The 25,583-nt window shown below is 42.7% G+C and overlaps 1 protein-coding gene across 1 annotated transcript in view; it reads left to right on the forward strand.

Moving 5' to 3' along the window:
- Positions 1–25,583, forward strand: part of LOC132389274 (transient receptor potential cation channel subfamily M member 1-like) — a gene marked incomplete at its 5' end in the record, with an annotated part of 255,446 nt that overhangs the window by 150,537 nt on the left and 79,326 nt on the right. The window contains 3 exons of the mRNA XM_059961770.1: positions 21,447–21,587; positions 23,477–23,506; positions 24,355–24,650. Coding sequence (XP_059817753.1) covers positions 21,447–21,587; positions 23,477–23,506; positions 24,355–24,650 — 467 coding nt within the window. The remainder of the gene's footprint in view (positions 1–21,446; positions 21,588–23,476; positions 23,507–24,354; positions 24,651–25,583) is intronic.

Below are 25,583 nucleotides of genomic sequence, written 5' to 3' on the forward strand. Positions count from 1 at the left end.
CCTCGTGCAGGACTCCCTGTTAATTAGGTTAATTTGTAGGTTGAGTCAGTGGTGAGGAATGTGAATGCAACATTAGCATTCATTTCAAGAGGACTAGAATAGAAAAGCAATGACATGATGCTGAAGCTGTATAAAGCACTGGTGAGGCAGTCTTATGAGTTTTGAGCTCTTTCTTTAGAAAAGAATGTGCAGACCTTGGAGAGGGTTCAGAGGAGCTTCATGAGAACGATTGTCCGAGTGAAAGGGTTGTTAGATGAGGAGCAATTGAAGACTCTTGACCTGTCCTCACTGGAATTTAGAAGGGGGGGAGGTAATCTCATTGAAACCTAGTGAATGTTGAAAGGCTTAGACAGAGCCAATATAAAGAGGATATTTCCTTTGGTAGGAGTGTATAGGACTTGAGAGCACAACTTCAAAATAGAAGAACAGAAGTGAAAAGGAGTTTCTTTAGCCAGAAGGTGGTGATACTGTAGAAGTCATTGTGACAGGCGGCTGTGCAGATCAGGTCACTGGGAGCATTTAAGGCGGAGATCGATAGGTTCCTGATTAGTCAGGGTGTGAAAGGTTATGGGGAGGAGGCAGGAGGATGGGGTTGAGAGGAAAATGGATCAGCCATGATGAGCTGGTGGAGCAGTCTCAAGGGTCAAATGGCCTAACTCCTCTTCTTTGATCGTGTGGATAGTCAGAGGCTTTTTCCCAGTGCTGAAATGGCTAGCACGAGAGGGCACTTGGAAGATATCAAGTACAGAGGAGATATCAAGGGTAAGTTTTTATGCCAAGAATTCTGAGTGCGAGGAATGGGCTGCCAGCAACAGTAGTGGAGCTGGATACAATAGGGCAGGGGCGGCCAAACCGCAGCTCACAAGCCACTTGCGGCTCTTTGGTGTTCAATGTGCGGCTCATGGAAATATGTTAGTTGACCTCTTTTTTACCACGTGCTGCCATTATGTAGAAGTGAATGGGAAAGCATTTTGGCGATAAATAGAACCGCGGGAAATCCCTTGAGACTTAATTCCATCGCTCAAGAGTTGATGAGAATCGCTATGTGGCACTGAAGACAGCTTGAAGACAGAGGCACGAGTTTCAAAATACACGTCGTAGATCTATATCATTGGGCGGTGAAGGCAAAAGTAGCGAGGATGTAGATCTATGTCGTTTGGCGCTCAAAGTGTTAGTGAGTCTAGGCCCTACCTCACTGACACCATGTACATTAACGCAGTGTAGCACCGGATGCTGAATTGTGCAGACCTAGTTGGTACACTGCCAATACAAGTTTTGTTTACAAGTGAATGTGAAAATTTTGTGAAGGAAGATGGCGTCATCAAATTGTAAGAAACGAAAATATGAAGATGTCCCTTTTATTTTTATTTTTGGTAGTCTAATCTTATGTTACTGAAATGCAAATTTGCATATTTTTCTTAGATGTTTCTTGATTTGCCATAAGGCATTTGTTTAGCTTTATTACATTTTTGCTTTAGTAATTCATTTGTAATTATTTTCTAGTTAAAGTTAAGGTTGTTGAAAGTAAATTTGTTGTCTGTGGTGTATCACGTCACACCCGGTTTCGCTGCGTCCTGTGGGAAAATACTGGTTTGGAGAAATGGGAAGGAGGGGGCTTGTGTGTGCAGGATCAGCGCGAGAGTTTTTATTCTATGCACTAAGAAACATCATAGAAGCAATGCCTTTTCACCATACGTTAATGTGGAAGAGTGAACAGTAAACGGTTAATCTTACTGGGATCCTTTGGTTCAGAGCTTTTACACCTGCATGAGAACACTACAGTGAAAAGGCGGCATTATCAGGTGTTTCAACAAGTGGTATGATGGCATCGCAATCCAGTGTCAAGTCGTTGCCATCCAGCACCAGGAGCAGTAGGGTTAGGGTTAGAAATTCTCCTGCTACTCAGAAGAGACGTTCTCCAGGTGCACAAGGTCAGGCAGCAGGTCAATGGACCACACGACGCCCCCTTTGCCCAACGCCTGGATCTGGGCTGGGTGGTGATAGGAGAGGTGTGCCTTGGCAACGTACACAAACCGACAGTTTTTTTAATTAGTTTTTTTATACATTTTCTACATAACTACAAATTAAAAAACCCCAGATCAAAATGAGGAAAATTATGGGGAAAATTACAGTGCAAAATTAAGCATACATTGACAATATAATACAAAGGAAGAGAATTTTAAAAAAGCACCGAAATTGAAGACAAGTAAACTTAGTATCCTCCCCAAGCCCCACAACACAAAAAAAAACTCCAGACCAACCACAACACAATATAGAGAATATAAATCAGGACAGTCAAACTCCCAGACTGTGAATACACTTAGCAACAGAGGATAATAATGCCTACTACCAAAACAAAAAGAGAGCTGAAAGCAAGGGACCGAAAAAAAAACCCTAGTGAAGAGGAAGGTTATGGAAGTACTTGATAAAAGGTCCCCAGACCTTATGGAACTTTAAATCCGAATTAAGAACTGAATAATGAATTTTTTCGAGGTCCAAGCAGGCCATAATGTCGTTAAGCCATTGAGCATGAGTGGCCGAGGCATCTAAGGAGTGTTACGTATCCCGTAACTGGATAACTCACCAGCAAAGATAGAGAGGTCCGTTGGAGTCTGATGGCACTATTTTCAAACGGTTTTATTCATAAAGGGGGGCACAAAAGTAAGGTTAATACAAACATTCAGAACATATACATTGGCAAAACTCAATCTAAAGCACGGGTATAGCAATAATCATCATTAAGAAGTAATCTCGACTGTTGTCTAGGGGATGAGATATTGTCCGTTGGAAATATAAAAGTCACTCAGAAGTCTGCAGGCTTCAGTCTTTCTCGGGAATCGCTGGGTTTCACGTGTTTCAGAGAGAGTGAGGAGAAACAACAAAACTTGCCCGGGTCTTTGACGAAGCAACTCCATTGAATCAGGGGAGCGTTGTTTCCCTGCTATTAGTTCGAAGTCCTTCTCGGTATTATCAGCCACCCGCTCCCCAGGTGGAGAAGTTACGGAGCGCATGTGGCTTTTGACTGGCTTCCAGCTATCACGGGAGCGTTGAGCGATCGAGTCCTTCTGGTGCGTCGCTAGGGTACCGCCTTCTGCAGTCCCCTTTTATCTTGACTTGCAGAGTTGTAGATGTCCATCAAAGTAGGGTGATGCAATCCCCACCCCCACATTGCCCGAGGGTGTCCATATCCGTGGTAGCTGTCATGTATCAGGGTCATGCCCTGAGCACAGGTGTCTCTAAGAGCCCTGGCCAAAACCGTTACATTGTCTCTCATTTGCCTGGGTCCGAGACCCAAATTAATAGTGCTCTTGTGATTCTCCGGAAGGAGGGGGCTGCTCCCGCCTCGTCGGCCCCTCAGAGCTGTGGTACATTCATAACAGGAGGATCAAGCGTCTAGCCATGAGAGAGGCAAAGGATAATATTCAGCATTTGGTCGGACTCAGACGTAAGTCTGTCTCGCCCCAGAAACCGAACAAAGCAATTAAAGGGTTTGGTTCTAGGTGGTGATTCAGAATATATGATAACGTAGTGAAGACATCTTTCCAAAATTTCTCCAAGCTAGGACAGAACCAGTACATATGAATGAGAGAGGCCTCGCCCCTCTTGCATTTATCACAAAGCGGACTAATGTTAGGGTAGAATCGAGATAGTTTAGATTTAGACATATGGGCTCTATGAACAATCTTAAACTGTAAAAGGCAATGGTGAGCACAAAGAGAGGTTGAGTTAACCGATTTGAGAATCGAGTCCCAACTCTCATCAGATAAGGAGGTATTTAAATCCTGCTCCCATGCCATTTTAATTTTATCCACAGGGGCCCGTCGTAAGGCTGCTAATTTATCTCGAATAATTGATACTAAACCTTTACCCAGTGGATTAATGGAAAGAAATAAGTCCATAGCATTTTTCACAGGCATTTCAGGGAAGTTAGGAATTAAAGGAGCAATAAAATGTCTAATTTGGAGATATCTAAAAAAATGAGCATTGGGCAGATTGAACTTAACAGAGAGCTGTTGAAAAGAAGCGAAGCGATTATCAATGAAAAGATCTTCAAAATGTCTAATGCCCTTCCTATACCAAACATGGAATGCTGAATCATACGTAGTAGGTATAAAAAGGTGATTATGTACGACAGGGCTGGAAACGGAAAAACCATGAAAACCATAGCATTTCCTAAACTGAGCCCATATACGCAAAGTGTGTCTAACAAGAGGATTAGCTATTAATCTGGACAAACTACTAGGGCAGGAGTCGGCAACCCGCGGCTCTGGAGCCGCATGCGACTCTTTAATCTCTGTGCTGCGGCTCCCCGTGATTTGTTAGTTTTTGAAATGTAATTCAAAATTTGAAGATTATGGTGATCTTGTACAATCTAAAAACGTTGTGGAGACCCCATTTCCTGGCACATCCGAACCGGCCCACAATTAGCCAGTGTTCCGGCTAAGGGAGATAGCCTATGGGGGGTTTGTGAGTACGTGTCTTTTGGAGCATCCGCGCCCACGGGAACGGGTTGAGGGAGGCTTTAAAGCAAGGCCGTTTAGTTCGAATAAAGTTACCTTTGACTGCAGTGTCTTTATTTTAGCGCTGCGTGTAGCACACCGCTACAACGTGTTTTTTATTGCTATTAATATACATCACCACTGCCAATGTGCGATTTCTTTTAATTTTTCGATCCAAGGTAGGCTAACTATGGAGTAACCTTCAACCCAACGTCTTTTTTTCGGAGTTCAAAATGTTTTTGTTGCATGCAGAAATGTAATTTTGTTTTCTCTGCAGGAGTTCATCAATTTCATAAATGCAACACATTATAGTTTGTTTATACATAGCATAAAGGCAAAAAAAAACCATTGTATGCAGTGTTATTTCATTTTAAATGTCAAACGGGTTTTGTGGCTCCCAGTGTTTTCTTTTCTGTGGGAAATGGGTCCATATTGGCCCTTTCAGTAGTAAACGTTGCCGACCCCTGTACTAGGGAGTGCAGAGCCAAGAAGTGCAGAGATAGATAATTCTTTAGTGGAGCTCAACTCCATTGCCACCCAATTAGGGCACTCAGGTTGGCCATGGAAGAAAGACCAAAAGGTAGCACAACGTATATTAGCTGCCTAATAATATAAACGAAAGTTAGGTAAAGCCATGCCACCCTCTTTTTTAGGTTTTTGGAGATGGATTTTATTAATTCTAGGGCGCTTATTCTTCCACAGATATGACAAAATAATAGAGTCTAAGGAATCAAAAAAAGATTTAGGAATAAAAATTGGGATAGATTGAAATAAGTATAAAAATTTAGGGAGAACATACATTTTAACAACATTAATACGACCTACCAAAGACATAGAGGTGACAATTGTACCAGACTCTGTTTTATAGTATATGAAAGATTGGCAAAGTTTTCACGAAAGAGATCTTTAAACTTCCTTGTGACTGTAATCCCAAGGTAAGTAAATTGATTATGGACTACTTTAAAAGGGAGATCACGAAACGTTAATTCTTGTGCTTCTTTATTAATTGGGAAAAGTTCACTCTTATGTAAATTAAGTTTATAGCCTGAGATCTGGCTAAACTGGTCAAGAAGTGAAAACATTGGAGGTAAGGATGTAAACGGATTTGAGAGAAAGAGTAATAAGTCATCAGCATAAAGAGAAACTTTATGCTCAACACCCCCTCTCCAAATCCCGGTCAATTCAGGACAATTTCGAAATGCTCTAATTTCAAAGGTTCTATAACCAAATCAAAGAGAAAGGGACTTAAGGGGCATCCCTGACAGGTGCCATGTTTGAGATTAAATACCTGGGATTTCTGAAAATTAGTTAAAACAGAGGCAGTAGGACACAAGTACAGCAATTTGATCCAAGAGATGAAACTTTGACCGAGGTCAAATTTTTCTAAGACTGCAAAAAGGTAGTTCCACTCTAGATCAAATGCTTTCCCCGCATCGAGGGAAATGACACATTCAGGAATCCCAGTTGGGGGTGAATATAAAATATTAAATAAATGCCAAATGTTAAAAAAAGGGAGATGGTTTTTAATAAAAGCTGATTGGTCATCAGAAATAATAGAGGGAATTACGGTTTCTAATCTATAAGCCAAAACTTTAGCCAAGATCTTTACATCAACATTGAGCAAAGAAATTGGCCTATACGAGGTATACTCTGTTGTGTCTTTACCCTTTTTTAAAAGAAGAATAATAGATGCCTCACTGAAAGAGGGTGGCAATTTGCCATAATTAAATGAGTCAGATAATACTGAAAGTAACTGCGGAGAAAGAAGTGAAGAGAATGATTTATAAAATTCTACAGGGAACCCATCAGGTCCAGGAGATTTCCCTGAGGACAGTGCAGAAATTGCAAAAGTTAATTCTTCTGATGATATAGGTGCATTAAGTTTGGCTTTAAAATCAGATGAAAGTGAAGGAATATTCAGATTATTTAAAAATTGATCAACAAGAGATATTGTCATTCAAAGATTCAGAGGAATAAAGCCGAGAATAAAAATTTTTAAATGCGTCATTAATTTCTAAATGATCCAATGTAAAGTCTCCGTTCTCCTTCCGGATCTTTGTGATATGTTGTTTGGCTTTGGAACGCCTCAGCTGATTGGCTAGAAATTTACCAGACTTATCACCATGAATGTAAAAGCGACTCTTGCTTTCGAGAAGTTGGCGTTCGACAGGTTGAGTAGACAGAAGATTAAATTTAGTTTGGAGTTCTACACGCTTCTTGTATAGTTCAGGGTTCTTAGTTTGAGCATACAGTTGATCCAATTCTTTAATCTGGTTAATGAGGTCTAATCAATCTGCACAGGACCTTCTGTTGAGATTTGCTGTGTAAGAGATTATTTGACCCCTCAGATATGCTTTCATGGCATCCCAGACAATCTGGGATGACACTTCAGGTGATGTATTAGTGTTAAAATAAAAGGTTATCTGATCCTTAATAAATTTTAGAAAATCATCATCCGATAATAAAGTCCAATCAAACCGCCAGTGTTTATTCCTCTGAGGAGACCAGGAAAGTTTAAAGAGAGAGTAATTGGGGCATGGTCAGAAATCAGTATACTCTGATAGTCACAAGAGTAGGCAAATGGAATAAGTTGGTTATCGAGTAAAAAGTAGTCAATTCTAGTGAAGGTATGGTGAACATGTGAAAAAAAAGAATAATCTCTCTCAGTAGGATGAAGGAAACGCCATATATCAGAGATACCAAAATTAGAGAGAAACGATTGGATAGCTAAGGCAGATTTAGTAGGTGGTCTGGTAACAGAGGACGATCGATCCAAATTAGGATCTAACCAACTAGTATAAGAGAGTATGAGTTTATGTCTGGTAGTGAGGAAAAAAAACGTTCAAAAAAGTTAACATCATCAAAGTTGGGGGCATACAAGTTTGCTAGTACAACTTTAGTGTTATACAGTTTACCAGAAACAATAATAAAATGGCCATTTGTATCAGATATTTTATTATGGAGTTCAAAAGGAATATTTGAGTTAATAAGGATGGAGACCCCCCTAGCTTTAGTGGCAAAGGATGAATGAAAATGCTGACCCGCCCACTTTGACAGAAGCCGGGAGTTATCAAAACAACAAATATGAGTTTCTTGAAGGAAAGCAATGTCAGCTTTGAGTTGTTTAATATCTGAGAATACCTTCCTCCTTTTAACAGGGTGATTCAATCCCTTTACATTTCAGCTCACAAATTTAAGTACACTAGCCATTATCAATTACTAATGCATAAAAGGCAGCAGGCATATAAAAAGTCAAGCAATACAATAACAGTCTGGGAGCAGAAATGTAAACATAGATTCATAAAATCAAAACATAAACATGTCCTGAGCAATAAAGGAAAACAATAAATACAGTGAGTGATGTTGGAACTGGAAAATCCATCCCACCCACGCAACCCAAAACTAGACGGCTACCAAGAAAAGCAGCTAGCTCTACCAAAAAAATTAACACAAACGTAACTTCCAGATCTGTGTCATTAACAGCAGTTCCGTATAAATACTATAGCAAATAGTAACTAGTTTATGCACTAGAAAACATAACTACAAATTGGAACATCTTCTGCAGAAATATCGAACTTAATACAAAGAAAATCAGAAGAAAACCAAAACTAACCTACCCGCGAAAAATGATAGAAGGTTAAAGGAAGAGAAGGGGGAAAAAAGGGAGGAAGGGGAAAATTGTAGATTCAAGGAGAGTACTTATCAACCATTTACAGAGAAGAAAAAAAATCAAAAATTAAAAAAAGTGAAAAAAATAAATAATATATATAAAAAATAAAAATAATCAGCAGTTAAACTGTGAATCAACCAACAGGGAGGCCTTCAATAAAGACTTCAAACCTCCAAAACAAGTTAGTCAATTGTAGAACACTATAGATAAAGTTATACAAGAATAAAATAGATTACACAAGTACAATTTAAACGTCCACAGGGAAACATTAAGCACAGAATGTCTATTTAAAAAAAGACACACCAAATCCAGGGAAAGATTGTCAACAGCCCTTAGAGTTTCAATAAATAATGTCTGAGTGATTCGAGTAAGGTATGAGTCCGGAAAAAGTAATTTTACTACGAGAGGTACTTATCCACCATTTTAGGAGGTCCAATCGGGTTCCGAAGATGACTGGATAGCCGGAAGACTTCCAACAAATTCCTCAGCCTCCTTCACTGACCTAAGCCACATATATTTTCCAGTATTAAGCGTGATTCGTAAATCGGCAGGATTGCGAAGAGAGGGTCTAAAACCATGATCAAAAAGCACTTTCATTACACCTTTAAACTCAGCACGCATCTTTAAAACCTGGGGGGCGAAATCCTCCACAAAGCGAATGACTGTATTTTGAAAAGCAAAAGTACCTCTGCAACGTGCCTCCATAATCAGACGGTGTTTTACCTGGTATTGATGAAAGCACAGAATTACCGGTCGCGGGCGGGAGCCCAGAATTGTGGGGGGAGCGTAGACCCAGTGTGCCCTTTCGAGCTCAGGCAGATTCGGAAGCAAATCTTTTCCAAATATCTCGCAAAGGAACTCGGAGAAGAACTTCACGGGGGATCCCTGTTCGGTGGCCTCTGGCAATCCAAGGATTTGTAGATTGCAATGTCTGCTCTGGTTTTCAAGATCCACCATTTTGGAAAAGAGTTTGTTATACTTTTCTTCCAGGCTGGAACAGAGAGTCTCCAAGTATCGAACACGACTTTTTAAATCTTCAGAAGTCGAATCGATGCGAGATAAGTGTTCAGCATGTTCATCCACTCTAGCGTTGATCCTATCCAGTTTGGCGTCCAGCTGGTTGAAAGTAGTTCTAAATTCCTTTAAAATATCGTCTCGGTGTTGTTCCAGCGCAGCAAGGGTCTCAGTCGGCAGAGCCGAAACTTCCTTTCTCCCGGATTTAGAACTCTTGTTAGACATTGTAAGGTAGATGTGTTCGCAGGCGAGTGAAAGAGACCAAATAAAGTTCCTAACTAAGATTTTAAAAATGGAGATATTTAGTGCAAAGATAGCGACAGTAATGGAACAAAAGTTCGGAGCAGCTAAGCAATTAGTCCACAAACTGACAGTTAACACACTCAAGACCAACGTGCTAGAGAATGGCCGCCATTCAATTTTTCAACCTTGCACAAGCTTCAAGAGTATCAAGGAAGCACGACAAGGCTTCAACAAGTGTAGTAAAGTAACTGACAAGACACTGGGACAATCAGTCTTCACATCGAATGTCAGGCAGTCATGGATGCCTTTCCACATGATGACTGTGCTCTGGCAATCAAGGACCTAGATCTAGATGGAGAACCCATACCCACACAAAGGAGTTTGGGCCTCCTTTGGGAAATTACAACTGAAACATTCACATTCCATGACCGTGATCAAGCCATTCACCCACCATGGAGTTCTCTCCACTGTAAACAGTATTTTCGATCCCTTGGGTCTACTGGCGCCAGTTATGATCCAGGGAAGAGAACCTTCTCAAGGAACTTACCTCTGAGCTCTCCGACTGGGATACACCGCTACCAGAAGACAAGCTAAGCAGATGGGAGGCTTGGAGAGATTCACTTCAAGACCAGAAACAGCTTCATATCCCACGTAGGTACACTGCAACCTCACTCACCGAGGCTGCGCACAGAGAATTGTGCGTGTTTTCGGATGTGTCAACCGAGGCCATCGGTGCTGTGGCTTACTTGAAAGTAGTTGGGAAGGATGGTCGAGTTGAAGTGGGATTTGTAACTGGTAAGGCGAAGCTCACTCCTCAGTCCGAGCCGACAGTTCCAAAGCTTGAACTGTGCGCAGCTGTCCTGGCTGTGGAAATGGCAGATCTTATCCAGGATGAGCTAGACCTAGAGCTGGATTACACCAAGTTCTACATGGATAGCAAAGTAGTGCTTGGTTATATTTATAATGAATCAAAATATTTCTACGTGTACGTTCATAATAGAGTTCAACGTATCCACCTGTCTTCAAAGCCTGAACAATGGCATTATGTATGTAAAGAGGATAACCCTGCAGACCATGCATCGAGATCCTTACCTGCATCCCGTCTGGCACAGACTTCCTGGTTCACCGGACCCCCTTCCTGTTTCAGCCACCAACGGAAAAAACTCAAATGAGCGAGACATTTGAGCTGATCGAACCCGAAAAAGGCTCGGAAATTCGGCCACAAATACTAACAGGAGTCACCTACCTCGAAGAATCTATACGTATCACTGAACGCTTTCAGCAGTTCTCCACTTTGAATTCCTTAGTGAGAGGACTTGCATTCCTCATTCACATGGCCAGATCCCACAAACACTCATCCCAAAATGGTAAATGCAAGGGATGGCACAAATGTAACTTACCTTGCACTGCAGACGAATTGGCCCAGGCAAAGGACGTCATCCTTAAAGCAACTCAAAGAGCAGCCTTTGCAAGGGAGTTTTCGGCCCTGCAAGCTAATAAAGCAATACCAAAGGACAGCCCTTTGAGGAAACTCAACCCGATCCTGAAGAATGATCTCATTTGCATTAGAGGCCGGTTAATACACTCTCACCTTTCAGCTGCAGAGAAGAACCCAGTAATCCTGCCCAAAGACAGCCATGTGTCCTTACTGCTTACTCGCCATCACCATGAATGGGTAAGACATCAGGGCAGTCACCTGACAGAGGGAGCAATCAGGGCAGCGGGACTGTGGATCTTGGGAGGCAAAACACTGATCAATTCAGTACTTCACAGATGTGTAACCTGCCGGAAACCGCAAGGGAAGCTGGAAGCTCAACGTATGGCGGATCTCCCACCAGAACACCTCAATGCCTGCCCTCCTTTTACATATGTGGGGCTCGATGTATTTGGTCCCTGGACTATCACCACGAGACGCACCAGAGGAGGACAAGCAGAGAGCAAACAGTGGGCCATCATGTTCAGCTGCATGAGTTCGAGAGCGGTACACATTGAGGTCATCGAATCTTTGGATACATCCAGCTACATTAACGCTCTCAGGCGCTTCTTTGCACTAAGAGGCCCTGCAAAACAGTTAAGGTCAGATTGCGGCACGAACTTTGTTGGAATGTCCAAGGAGCTCGGGATGGACAAAACGGTGAAAAGGTACCTCAGTGAGCAGGGATGCAACTGGGAGTTTAACACACCACATGCCTCTCACATGGGAGGCGCATGGGAGCGGATGATTGGAATCGCCAGAAGGATCCTTGATTCAATGTTTCTGCAGCAACGCACCCGACTGACCCACGAAGTACTGTGCACACTAATGGCAGAGGTCACAGCCATTATAAATGCACAACCACTCCTACCTGTCTCTTCTGACCCGGAAAGCCCCTTCATACTCTCACCATCAATGCTCCTTATGCAGAAGGCAGGAGTTCTCCCACCACCTGGGGACTTCTCCGATAAGGATTTGTATACAAAGCAATGGAGACAGGTTCAGGCTCTCGCAAATTGGTTCTGGACTCATTGGAGACATGAATATCTACCTTTGTTGCAACACAGACAAAAGTGAACAGAACCTCGCAGGAATCCTCAAGTTGGAGATTTAGTCCTGCTCAGGGACAAGCAGATCGCCCGCAACTGCTGGCCAATGGCCAGAATCACTGCCTCATTCCCTGGTAGGGATGGACATGTCAGGAAGGTTGAGTTGAAAACTTCTGACCAAGGTGATGTGAAAACTTACCAAAGGCCAGTTGCAGAAATCGTTCTACTTCTACCAAAGGACTGATTTAGAGACTGAAGTTTTGTATTATGTTCATAGTGACTTTACGAAGGAGTGTGTTGCCCTAAGGCATTTGTTTAGCTTTATTACGTTTTCGCTTCAGTAATTCGTTTGTAATTATTTTCTAGTTAAAGTTAAGGTTGTTGAAAGTAAATTCGTTGTCTGTGGTGCATCGCGGCATGCGATGACATCACACCCGGTTTCGCCGCGTCTTGTGGGAAAATACCGGTTTGGAGAAATGGGAAGGAGGAAGCTTGTGTGTGCAGGATCAGCGCGAGAAAAGTTTTTGTTCTATGCACTAAGAAACATCATAGAAGCAACGCCTTTTCACCATATGTTAATGTGGCAAAGTGAACAGTAAACGGTTAATCTTACTGGGATCCTGCTTCATTGACAACGTTTTACCTCAGTGTTTGCTTCAGAGTTTTTACACCTAAATGAGAACACTACATTCCTGTAGTTCATTACCATACTAAATACATACAATATAATTAAAACAATCATCAGTCAAGATTTTGAAAACATTTGGTATATATGTACATTATGATTACTGAAACTAATACAAATTAACCATATAACCATATAACAATTACAGCACAGAAACAGGCCATCTTGGCCCTTCTAGTTCATGCCGAACACTTACTCTCACTTAGTCCCGCTGACCTGCACTCACCCTCTGTAACGTTCTCCTTCGCGTGTCACGAACGCCGAATTTAACGTCGAGATAAACCACAGTTAATAAGAACCAGATCGCAGCAAGATTAACCATTTACTGTTCACTCTTCACATTAACATATGGTGAAAACTGTTGATAAAACAATACAAGATTGATACAGTATTTGTTCCTTCCTTAATATCACATTTCAATTGTAAATACTTGCAAAGGTGACTATAACTACATTACACTAAGGTGCAGTATACAGGGAGAGTTTACCTGCTCCATTGACTACTTTAAATACACTTCCATGCAAACTATCCGCAACTCTTTAACTAACGAAAGCATAAACATTATCTACCGTCGTTACTTCTAACAGGATCGGCATTAACATCTTAGTTCAATATATCGATTATCTATTAACTTACAGCGTTGCTCTCACTGTGATTTCTAATGCCTGCAAAACAACTTCTGCTCGGGTCTGCCTCGTGGTAAGCCCCCACCCTCGCGCTAATTCAAACCGGTATTTTCCCACAAGACGCGGCGAAACCGGATGTGACGTCATCGCATGCCGATATATTTTACATGCAATGAATATACTTTAAACACTTCTAATTCTAACTAGAAAATACTATCGAATGAATTACTAAGCGGAAATATTATAAACTAAATAACTGTCGTAAAGACAGCACACAGCACAGCTTGACCTTCGTAAGGTCACAATGAGCAGAGTACAAACTTAGTCTCTTAATCAGTCATTGGGTAGAAGTAGAATGACTTCTGTAACTGGCCCTTGGTAAATTTTCACATCGCCTTGGTCGGTAGTCTTCAATTCGATCTTCCTGACATGTCCATCCTCGCTAGGGAATGTAGCAGTGATTCTGGCCGTTGGCCAGCTGTTGCGGGTGGCTTGCTTGTCCCTAAGCAGGACTAAGTCTCCAACTTGAAGATTCCTGTGGGGTTCTGTCCACTTTGTCTCTTTTGCAACAAAGGTAGATATTTTTGTCTCCAGCGAGGCCAGAACTGATTTGCCAGAGCCTGGACTTGTCTCCATTGCTTTGTGTACAAATCCTTGTCTGAAAAGTCTCCTGGTGGAGGAGGTGCTCCTGCCTTCTGTGTAAGGAGCGTTGATGGCGAAAGTAGAAAGGGGTTTTCTGGGTCAGAAGACACAGGTAGGAATGATTGTGCGTTTATAATGGCTGTGACCTCTGCCATTAGGGTGCACAGTACCTCGTGGGCCAATCGGGTGCGTTGCTGCATCTCAGGTTTCCTTTTCCGGGTTTTCCGTAAGGACGTGAACCGTTTGACTGCCTGCTCTTTGTTATCTGGTGAGCGCTGGCGTGGTTCTCTGATAGGCAATGGGGCAACCCCATTATTTGCTTCATCTCTGAAGACTTTGGTGTCTTTGGTTTTTAAAGAAATGGTATCTTGAGCTGATTGTGCAAGTTTGTTTCCGTGCTCGGTTTGAACGAAAACTGACTGACCCAGCGACTCGTCGCTTGTCTCGCGCTTGTTAACGCCTTGTTGTGCTTCCTTGATATACATGGAACTTGTGCAGGGTTGAAAAATCGAATGGCGGCCACTCTCTAGCACATTGGTCTTGAGTGTGTCGACCGTCGGTTTGTGTACGTCACCGAGACACACCTCTCCTATCACCACCCAGCCCAGATCCAGACGTTGCGTGAAGGGGGCGTCGAGCGGTCCATTGACCTGCTGCCTAACCTTGTGTACCTGGATAACATCTCTTCCTAATAGCAGGAGTATTTCCGCTTTCGGATCCAGTTCTGGGATGTGTTTGGCGATGTGGTGGAGATGCGGCTGGTGTAGCACCGCACTTGGTGTCGGGATCTCAGCGCGGTTATTCATGATTTCATTGCACTCTAAGAGCGGAGGGAGACAAATGTCGACTTTACCATCCAGGGACTCGATCTGGATGCCTTCTGCCTTCCTTCCTTGGGTTTCCATGTTGCCTGAGCAAGTTTTGAGGTAGTATGGGAACTGCTCACTCTCAATGTTGAACAATTTAAAGAACTCTGGACTGACTAGTGAGCGATTGCTCTGATCATCCAGAATCACATAGGCTTTGATGGCCTTGTCTTTGGCTCCTTTAGGGTACACCTTAGTGAGGCAGATCTTGGAACAAGAATGACTTGACTGAGCTTGACCGCAAACTTCTGTACAGTTCGTGCTGACAGCTGTTGACCTAGAGTGAGCCTCTCCCTCCCCGCCGTCCTGTTGTGGGGGTGAAGGAGCGTTGTCGGTTTGCGGTGACAGGTCGGGATGCATGGCCCCGACGTGATCTGGGCTATCACATTCCGGACACTTCACGGCGATTGTACACTCTCTGGCGAGGTGAGAGGTTGAGGAACAGCATCTAAAACATATTCTTTACTCCTTGAGAAGAGCCGTCCTCTCTTCAAGGGGTTTTTCCCTAAACATTCTGCATGCTTTCAGGGGGTGAGGTTTGTTATGCAATGGACAATACTTGCCAGGGTCGTTGTTAGTTGTAAGGGCTTCAGTCTTGAGCACTGACACGGGTTTATCAATGTTGAAAACATTCGAAGAGGATCTACCTGGCTTGGTGTAAATCGAACTGCTTCCTGGACCCACGAGGCTAGGGTCGTTTCGCCTCTTCGCCTCCTTGCGCACAAACTCAGTGAGGTGCTTAAAGGGAGGAAATCGACCACCGTGGTCTTCCTTGTACTCTGAGGCAACAGTCAGCCTCCTGTCCTGCAGCCCAAATGGAAGTTTGTCCACGATTTGTCTAATCCCGGATGGAGTATCTAGGTATACTAGACCAGCTGAGTAGCCATCTTCTTTGGCGCCTTGGATCTCCATGAGTAAATCTCCGAATTCTCTTAACTTAAAGTGATCTTTGGCTGACACCTTAGGAAAGTTTTCCAGACGTCGATATAGCGCCGCTTGAATAATGTCGGGGGCCCCATATCTCTCCCAAAGTCTCTCCCACACTTCGCTTAAGGCTAGCTCGGGTTTGTTGATGTACACTGAACGTATGCGTCTCACCTGGTCACGTGATTCTTTCCCCAGCCATTTCGCCATAAGGTCCAACCTTTGGGTTGCACTGAGCTGGACTCCGTCGATCACGTTGGTGAATGTGGAGTACCATGTACGGTAATTTTCGGGTTTATCGTCAAACTGGTACAGTCCCAAAGTGACGAGATCCCGTCGTGCTAAATACTGCAGCGTGGGATCGGCTGTAAGCGGCATGCGGGCTGGAGAAGTACGTTGGCGCCTATATGATTGAGAGCGCACGTTTCTCATGGAATTTGCCATCCTGGATTCGACCTCCGCGTCTCTTCGCATCGAACTTTGTAAGTTTGGTGTAAAAGAATATCGGTTGTCAGCTCTTTCATTCTTGACTTCATCACGGAGCCGCAAGGGTAAATTTTCTTCCTCGTATGGATGTGATGCAATCGTGACTCTCTGAGGTTCCTCGTAGCTGGGGAAGTTATCGAATACGTATGGAGAGGGGAGACGAGCCTGCCTGTCTGTTTGATATTGTACATAGTCGCTTGTGCGTTCCAGTCTGGTCCTTTCTAAAGTAGATCTTACTTCGGTCAGATCACGCGACCCTTCAGGTTCTTCTATGTACTCTGCTTCCGCCATGGCAGCTTCTTCTTCTCTTTCTAGCTGCAGCACTTGCAACTCTGTCAATATTTTTGCCATTTCCAACTGGGTTTCGGCTTCTCTGGCGGCCTTTTCGGCTTCTCTGGCGGCCCCTTCCCTCTGGATTTCGGCTTCTCTGGCAGCCTCTTCTCCTTGTCTGGCGGCCCTTTCTTTCTGGATTTCGGCTTCTCTGGCAGCCTCTTCTCTTTGTCTGGCGGCCCTTTCTTTCTGGATTTCGGCTTCTCTGGCAGCCTCTTCTCTTTGTCTGGCGGCCCTTCCTTTCTGGATTTCGGCTTCTCTGGCAGCCTCTTCTCTTTGTCTGACGGCCCTTTCTTTCTGGATTTCGACTTCTCTGGTGGCCTGTTTCATTTTCAAAACTGCTTCTTGTCTGGCGTAACGCAGTCACACCTTGGCGGCTTCTGCCTTGGCTCTTGCCTGTGTGGACTTACTTGATGTCGTTCTACTGCCCTTGTCGCTGGGCGCCATCGACTTGATCCCGGATCGAGCTGACATTGCAGCACTTGGAACACCTGATGACGCCTGGGTGGGCTTACTTGATGTCGGTTTACCGCCCTTGTCGCTGGGCGGCGTCAATTTGATGCTGGATCGAGCTGACATTGCAGCACTTGAAACACCTGATAATGCCGCTTTTTCACTGTAACGTTCTCCTTTGCGTGTCACGAACGCCGAATTTAACATCGAGATAAACCACAGTTAATAAGAACCAGATCGCAGCAAGATTAACCATTTACTGTTCACTCTTCACATTAACATATGGTGAAAACTGTTGATAAAACAATACAAGATTGATACAGTATTTGTTCCTTCCTTAATATCACATTTCAATTGTAAATACCTGTAAAGGTGACTATAACTACATTACACTAAGGTGCAGTATACAGGGAGAGTTTACCTGCTCCATTGACTACTTTAAATACACTTCCATGCAAACTATCCGCGACTCTTTAACTAACGAAAGCATAAACATTATCTACCGTCGTTACTTCTAACAGGATCGGCATTAACATCTTAGTTCAATATATCGATTATCTATTAACTTACAGCGTTGCTCTCACTGTGATTTCTCATGCCTGCAAAACAACTTCTGCTCGGGTCTGCCTCGTGGTAAGCCCCCACCCTCGCGCTAATTCAAACCGGTATTTTCTCACAAGACGCGGCGAAACCGGATGTGACGTCATCGCATGCCGATATATTTTACATGCAATGAACACTTCTAATTCTAACTAGAAAATACTATTGAATGAATTACTAAGCGGAAATATTATAAACTAAATAACTGTCGTAAAGACAGCACATCCTCCCTTCCTTTCCTGTCCATAAGACAATATTGAACCTGCCTCTACCACTTCTACTGGAAGCTTGTTCCACACAGCTTACACTCTCTGAGTAAAGAAATTCCCCCTCATGTTACCCTTAAACTTTTGCCCCCTAACTCTCAGCTCATGTCCTCTTGTTTGAATCTTCCCTACTCTCAACGGAAAAAGCCTACACACGTCAACTCTATCTATCTCCCTCATAATTTTAAATACCTCTATCAAGTCCCCCCTCAACCTTCTACGCTCCAAAGAATAAAGACCTGACTTGTTCAACCTTTCCCTGTAACTGAGGTGCTGAAACCCAGGTAACATTTTACTAAATCTTCTCTGTACTCTCTCTATTTTGTTCACATCTTTCCTTTAATTTGGTGACCGGAACTGTACATAATACTCCAAATTTGGCCTTACCAATGCCTTGTACAATTTTAACATTACATCCCAACCCCTATACGCAATGCTCTGATTTATAAAGGCCAGCTTTCTTCACCACCCTACCCACCTGAGATTCCACCTTCAGGGAACTATGCACCATTATTCCTAGATCACTCTGTTCTACTGCGTTCCTCAATGCCCTACCATTTACCATGTATGTCCTATTTTGATTAGTCCTAACAAAATGTAGCACCTCACACTTATCAGCACTAAACTCCATCTGCCATCTTTCAGCCCACTCTTCTAACTGGCCTAAATCTCTCTGCAAGCTTTGAAAACCTACTTCATTATCCACAACGCCACCTATCTTAGTATCATCTGTATACTTACTAAGCCAATTTACCACCCCATCAGTTAACAGTTTAAAAAACTACATGCATGAATAAATATTATTGTGTACATGTATTTCTTAACATTTATATATTTTTTTTGTAACAAAATGTGTATGTAACAATAAAAATGTGTGTGTAAGTTTTGTTCATGTCTTGCGGCTCTGAAACATCTGAAGTTAATCGTAGTTAATCTTAATGTTAATCTTACATTAAGTAAGTTTGGCCACCCCTGAAATAGGGCCTTTTAATAGACACCTGGACAGGTATATGTTCAGAAAAATAGAGGTCTGTGGGTAACCCTAGGTAATTTCTCAGGTAAGGACATGTTTGGCACAGCTTTGTGGGCGGAAGAGCCTGTATTCTGCTGTAGATGTTCTATCTTACGGTATTACGGTCTTATGGAGAAGGTGGTGTGAGCTGTCCTCTTGAACCACCATGTCCTGTAGGGAAGGTGCTCCCAAGATAGATAGTAATGAGCAAAGGAAGTGGAATTTCCAAGTCAAGATGGGGATGGAATTGAATGTGCTATAGGTGGTGGGTCTGGAAGGTTCTGTCCTAGTAATCTGGACAAGGAACTGAATTGTGTCTGTAGATAGTACACATTACACACACTGTGCTTTGTTTCAGTGTGAGTGAATGTTAGAGTGTTAGTCAGGTGCCTTGTCCTGGGTGGCGTTGAGCTTCTTGGTACTGGTGAACTTTCTATCTCATTCTTAAATTGTGCCTCAAAGGCTCTGTGAGTCGCTCAGCACTGGATATCCAGGCTCTCAGCTGGTCCTTGTGCATCTGGTCCAGTTGAGATTCTAGTCAACGATGACCCCAAGATATTGATGCTGTGGTCTGAGTGATGGTTATATCATTGAATGTCAAGAGTATGTGGTTAGCCTATCTCGTACAGAAGTTGGTCATTGCCTGGAACTTGTTGCAAATGTTACTTGCCATTCATCAGACATTGCCTGAATGTTGTCTGATACTAGCTGCATGCAGATATAGGTGTTTCATTTGCAAGTGAATTAAATATAATGCAATCAGTGAATGTCCCCACTTTTGACCCAGTGGAAGAAAAGTCATTGATGAAGCACTGTGCTGAGCAACTCCTGCAGTGATATGCTGGAGCTGGGGTGATTCACTTCCACCCACATCAACCATCTTCCTCTATGTGCACAAGAGAGCTTACCCTTTATATCCTTTGGCTTTGTGATGCCACACAATCAAACTACTGCCTTGATGTCAGAGGGAGTCACTCTCGGCTCACCTCTAGAATTCATCACTTTGGCCCACGTTATTTTTAAGGACGAGATGAGATGTGGAGCTGAGTGAGTCTGGAAAAATCTAGACTGGGCAGTAATCAGCTGAAACCGATCTGTCATGCCTTATCATGAGCAGATATGCCCAGAAAATGTTCCACATTGTCAAGTAAATGCTAATGTAATGATTGTACTGCAAAAAGCTGGCTACAGGAACATTTAGTCTGAAGCACAGGAGTACCTCAGCGAGGCTGGGATGATACAACGAGCCCAGGTTCACTTGGACTACTTCTCCTTCCCTGACTGGTTGCAGCCTAGTGCTTGCTTTACATGCCACCTGGATGCAAGCCTTCATGCTCATCCTCACCTGAGACCTAACTCACCACTCAGAAGCTGGCCCACTTCCTCACCCTCAGCCAGACATCTAGACTCCACTTTGACAATAAGAAGCTGGATTTGGGACTGTCTCAGAATCCAAATCAGGTTTAATATCACTGCAATATGTCTGGAAGTTTGTTATTACATGGCAGCAGTACAATGCAATATATAATAATAAAAACTGTAAATTATAGTAAGAAGTGTATATATATTAAAAAGTAAAATTAAATAAGTAGAGCAAAGAGAGAGAAAAAAAGTAGTGAGGCATTGTTAATGGATTCAATGTCCATTCAGAAATCTGATGGCAGAAGAGAAGAAGCTGTTCCTGAATTAGTGAGTGTGTGCCTTCAGGCTCCTATACTTCTTCCCTGATGGTAGCCATGAGAAGAGGGCATGCCCTGCCTGATTGGGGTCCTTAATGATGGACGCTGCCTTTTTGAGGCACCCTTTCCCGAAGGTGTCCTGGATACTATGAAGGCTAGTGCATGATGGAGGTGATAGAGTTTACAACTTTCTGGAGCTTATTTCAATCCTGTGCAGTGCCTTTCCCCAGCAACCCCCCCACCCCATACCAAGAGGTGATGCAGCCAGTTAGAATGTTCTCCACAATACAACTTAGAAATTTGTAAGTGTCTTTGATGACAAACCAAATCTCCTCAAACTCCTAATGAAATATAGCTACTGTTGTGCCTTTTTTGTGACTACATCGATAGCTTGGGCCCAAAATAGATCCACAGGGATGTTGACAGCCAGGAACTTGAAACTGCTCATACTTTTCAGTTCTGATCCCTCTACGAGGGCTAGTGTGTGTTTGCTCTGAACTTTCTGAAGTCCACAATCGGTTCTTTGATCTTACTGACAATGAGTGCAAGGTTGTTGCTGTGACACCACTTAACCAGCTGACCTATCTCACTCCTGTATGCCTTCTTGCCACCATCTGAAATTCTGCCAACAATAGTGTCATCAGCAAATTTATAGGTGGCATTTGAGCTGTGCCAAGCCACGTAGTCAGAAAGAGCAGAGCAGTGGGCTAAGCACACACCACTGAAGTGCACCAATGTTGATTGCTGGTGAGGTGGAAATATTATTTCTGATCTGCACAGACTGTGGTCTCCTGGTGAGGAAGTCAAGGATCCAGTTGGAGAGGGAGATTTGGGAAAGGGAGGTTTTGGAGCTTTTTGGTCAGAACTGTAGGAATGATGGTGTTTGGAGCAAGCCACATTTTACACATGTGCTTATTGTTTATTGCAGGGGAACCTACCCCCAGATTACCACATCAATTTGATTGATATTGGGCTGGTCATAGAGTACCTGATGGGAGGAGCGTACCGCTGTACGTACACTCGCAAGTCGTTCAGAACACTTTACAATAACTTATTTGGGCCAAAGCGGGTAAATATCAGCTTAACTGAATAAATTAATCTCTAATTGTAGAATGATTTGTAAATTTTCAAACCATTTCTCTTAAACTCCAAGATTCGCATCACATATGAAGTGTCCCTCAGTTGTCAGAGTGAGTGATCTCAAGGAGATGCCCTGTGATGTCCCCTCACACTCACAATAGTGCACTCTGGGACCAGTTAATGACTGGGATGGTGACTGATGCTCTCCCTCAGTTGCTGAGTGTTTTCATGTGCTGTAATGATACCCAGTGTACCTTCCAGCATCCCCACCCTACAACTAATATCAAACCAGCAGAAATGTCCATGTGGGTGTGCTGTAGCTGTCCCCAAGCTCTGATCCCAAATCTCTAACTCTCTCCCTCTCCCTTGACGAACCTCAGTCAGACCACTCTCCATCTGTGACTGGCAGATGACCTGTGGAGATCCTGTTTGTACCATCATGGACTAAATCTGTATAATGTGCCTGGAGTCTGCTGGGCTTGGTTCCCCTGCACACCACCACACACACCACTCATGTCCTAATACAACGGCATAAACAGATGCAGATACATATTTGTCCTCTTGCATCTGCTTTACCACTAAATAAGATCATAGATAATCTTACTTTCTCCCATCTGAACTTCATCTAATTCCTTTAACATCCAACAATGTCCTGATCTTTATTATGAATATACTTAGTGGTTGACCACCAAAACACTTCCTAACTGTGAATTCCAAGAATTTGTCAAATTCAAGGTGGATATAATGCTTCACATAGAGCACTACAGCACATGATGTAGTGTCATCCTTTAACCTACTCTAAGATCAATCTAACCCTTCCCTCCCACATTTTTTCATCTATGTGCTTATCTAAAGTCACTAAATGTTCCTAATTTATATACCTCTACCACCACCCCAAGCAGAGTGTTCCACACCTCTGCCACTCTTTGTGTAAAAACTAACCTCTAACATCCCCATACCTCCAATCACTTTAAAATTATGCTCAATGTATTAGCCATTTTCTGACTTTCCACTGAATTTATGCATCTTTTCATCTTGTACATCTCTATCAAATCCCCTATATCCTCCTTTTCTCCAAAGAGAAAAGCCCTAGCCTGTTAAACCTATTCACATAAACATTCTCTCTAATCCAGGCAGCATTCTGGTAAATCTCCTCTGCACTCTCTCTAAAGCATCCACATCCTTCCTACAATGAGGCAACTAGAAATGGACACAATATTCCAAGTGAATGGTCATCCTCTTATCTTGAGAGTATGGCCTCTTGGAATTAGATATCCCAGTGACCAACTTGTCAAATTGCCATAAAAGTAGATGTAGTCTCACCAGTAATTGCAAATACAATATCTGTACTCGGGAGTCTAAAGATCTACACAATATTCGAGATGTGGTCTCACCAGTAATTGCAATGTAATAGCTGTATTCTTGTGTCTCAAATCATCTTACGGTAACAGTGAATTATTAACCTTCCAAATCACATGTTATACCTGTCTATTAACTTACAGTGATTCACTACAGCACACCAGCTGGTTCTCCCTTATCTAATCTGAAAGTTACAACCTCAAAAAACTTCTTTTTCTTAAATTTATATTCCGTTTTTAATCAATTTTGCTGCTAATATTCACCTAATTCATCTTGGGTTTCATTATCTCACTCAGTCCTTTATGAAACATTGGGGTTATATATGCTTGTTCCAATCAGTGGGATATGTTCTAGTCTGTGAGTGTTGACAGGGCATCCTGTGGTGTGAATCTGTTGCTTTCAGCTTCAAGCAGAACTGCAGTCATTGGCTCCATAATACACACCACTCTGGATGTTAAAGATGCTGTTTTCTAATCTGCTTTCTAACCTTCCAAACTGTTTCATTCTGTCTTCCTGCAGCCAAAAGCTCTTAAACTTCTGGGAATGGAGGTGAGTATTCAGAATCAAGTTTAATATCGCTAGCATAGTCATGGAATTTTTTAACTTTGTGACAGTAGTACAATGTATTACATGAGACAAAAAAATAAAATTATGAATTACAGTAAGTATATATTTATATTAAATAGTTTAAAAAGTGCAAAAATAGGAAATAAAAAGGGTAAAGAGGTTCAGTGTTCGTGGGTCAAATGTTCATTCAGAAATCTGATGGCAGAGGGGAAGAAATTGTTTCTGAATCATTGAGTGTGTGCTTTCGGGTTTCTGTATCTCCTTCCTGATTGTAGCAATGAGAAGAGGGCATGTCATGGGTGATGGGGGTCCTTAATGTTGGACTATGCCTTTTTGAGGCATTGCTTCTTGAAGATGTCCTGGATGCTGTAGAGGATAGTGCCCATGTTAATAAATCTCCAGTGCCAGACAACATATACCCAAGGGTTCTTAAAGAGTTATGTGATTAAATATACAAATCCCTAACTTGTATTTTTCAAAAAGTCAGTGTTAAGGAAGCAATTCAATTGCAGCAGGACTCAGACAAATTGGAAGAATGGGCAAAACAGTGGTAGATGGAATACTGTGTTGGGAAATGTATGATAATGCATTTTGGTAAAAGGAACAATAGTGCGGGCTGTTATCAAAATAGGAAGAAGGTTCAAACATCAGAGGGGCAGAGGGACTTCAGAGGCCTTGTACAAGGCTCCCTTCGTGTGAGTTATATGTACAGTCTTATGCACCTTGATCCAGAGGAACATCTTTTCATTTGATGGTTTACAAGTGTATGGTTGAATGACAATAAACTTGAACTTGAACTCTGTTCGCTGTGCTGTTCTGGACTGTCCTAGGATGATGAACCACCCTCAAAGTCCAAGCGGAAGAAGAAAAAGAAGAAGAAGGAGGAGGAGATTGAGATTGATGAGGATGACCCTGCCATTGGCCGATTTACCTTCCCCTATCACGAGCTGCTGGTGTGGGCAGTGCTGATGAAAAGGCAGCGTATGGCTCTCTTCTTCTGGCAGCAGGGTGAGGAGGCTCTGGCCAAAGCCCTAGTGGCCTGCAAGCTCTACAAGGCCATGTCCAATGAGTGTTCTGCTAGTGAGCTTGTGGATGACATCTCTCAGGATCTTGAAAACAACTCCAGGTTAGTTTCTTTCCAGTCTTACTATTCCCAGTGTTCTCCTGTTTCAAATTCCTACCTCCTGCCCTTCCCAATATCAAGGCTACCTTCAATGAGTGATGCCTTGAAAATATGGCATCCATTGGTAAGGGTCATCACCATCTAGGACATACCTTATTCTCATTTCTACCATCAGGGATGAGGTATAGGAGCCTGAAGACACACAGTCAACACTTTAGCAACAGCTTCTTCCCCACTGCCGTCAGATGTCTGAATGGTCCAGGAACCCATGCACACTTCCTCACTAACTTTATTTGTACTACTTTTTATCTATATTTCTAACTGTGATTTATAATGTATTTAATGTCTTGCACTTTACACTGCCACAAAACAAGAAATTTTAAGACATATGTCAGTGATAATAAACCTGCTTCCGCTTCTGATTCTGCTTCTGATCCACTCACAGGGTGTGAGAATGGTGCTCACTTATTTTTGACCAATAACACATATTGTAATGAACATGTGTAATGCCCTGGTTAAGATTTCTACTGCGATGCTGTAGGTATTTCATTTTAGCAGTTCTGTAAAAGCAGTCTGTTACTCTGGTAGACTGTCCTGGTTTCAGCTAAAAAATAAGGGGCTTTTGGTATGCTGGCCTTTATAAATCAGTATACGATCTGTTATTTCTTGCCAATCAACAATTGTTTATGGACAGTATTTACACAGCATTCACTCAAATGGAGGTTTTTAAAATTCAGAACATCACTTGGTTCCTGTTTGGTTGAACCCCAAATCATATCAACCCTAGACATATATAGTTTACGAAAGGAGGCCTCACCATGCTGTTAACGGAGCCAGCTCATGAGGAAAGTTGGTATACGAGCCAGGTGAGAGGGTTACATGAGAAATATAAATTGCTCACCCCCCCCCCCCCCGCTCACTCAGACTCATGCTGAT

This window comes from Hypanus sabinus, unplaced genomic scaffold (assembly GCF_030144855.1).
Source record: "Hypanus sabinus isolate sHypSab1 unplaced genomic scaffold, sHypSab1.hap1 scaffold_521, whole genome shotgun sequence".
Taxonomy (NCBI): Eukaryota; Metazoa; Chordata; class Chondrichthyes; order Myliobatiformes; family Dasyatidae; genus Hypanus; species Hypanus sabinus.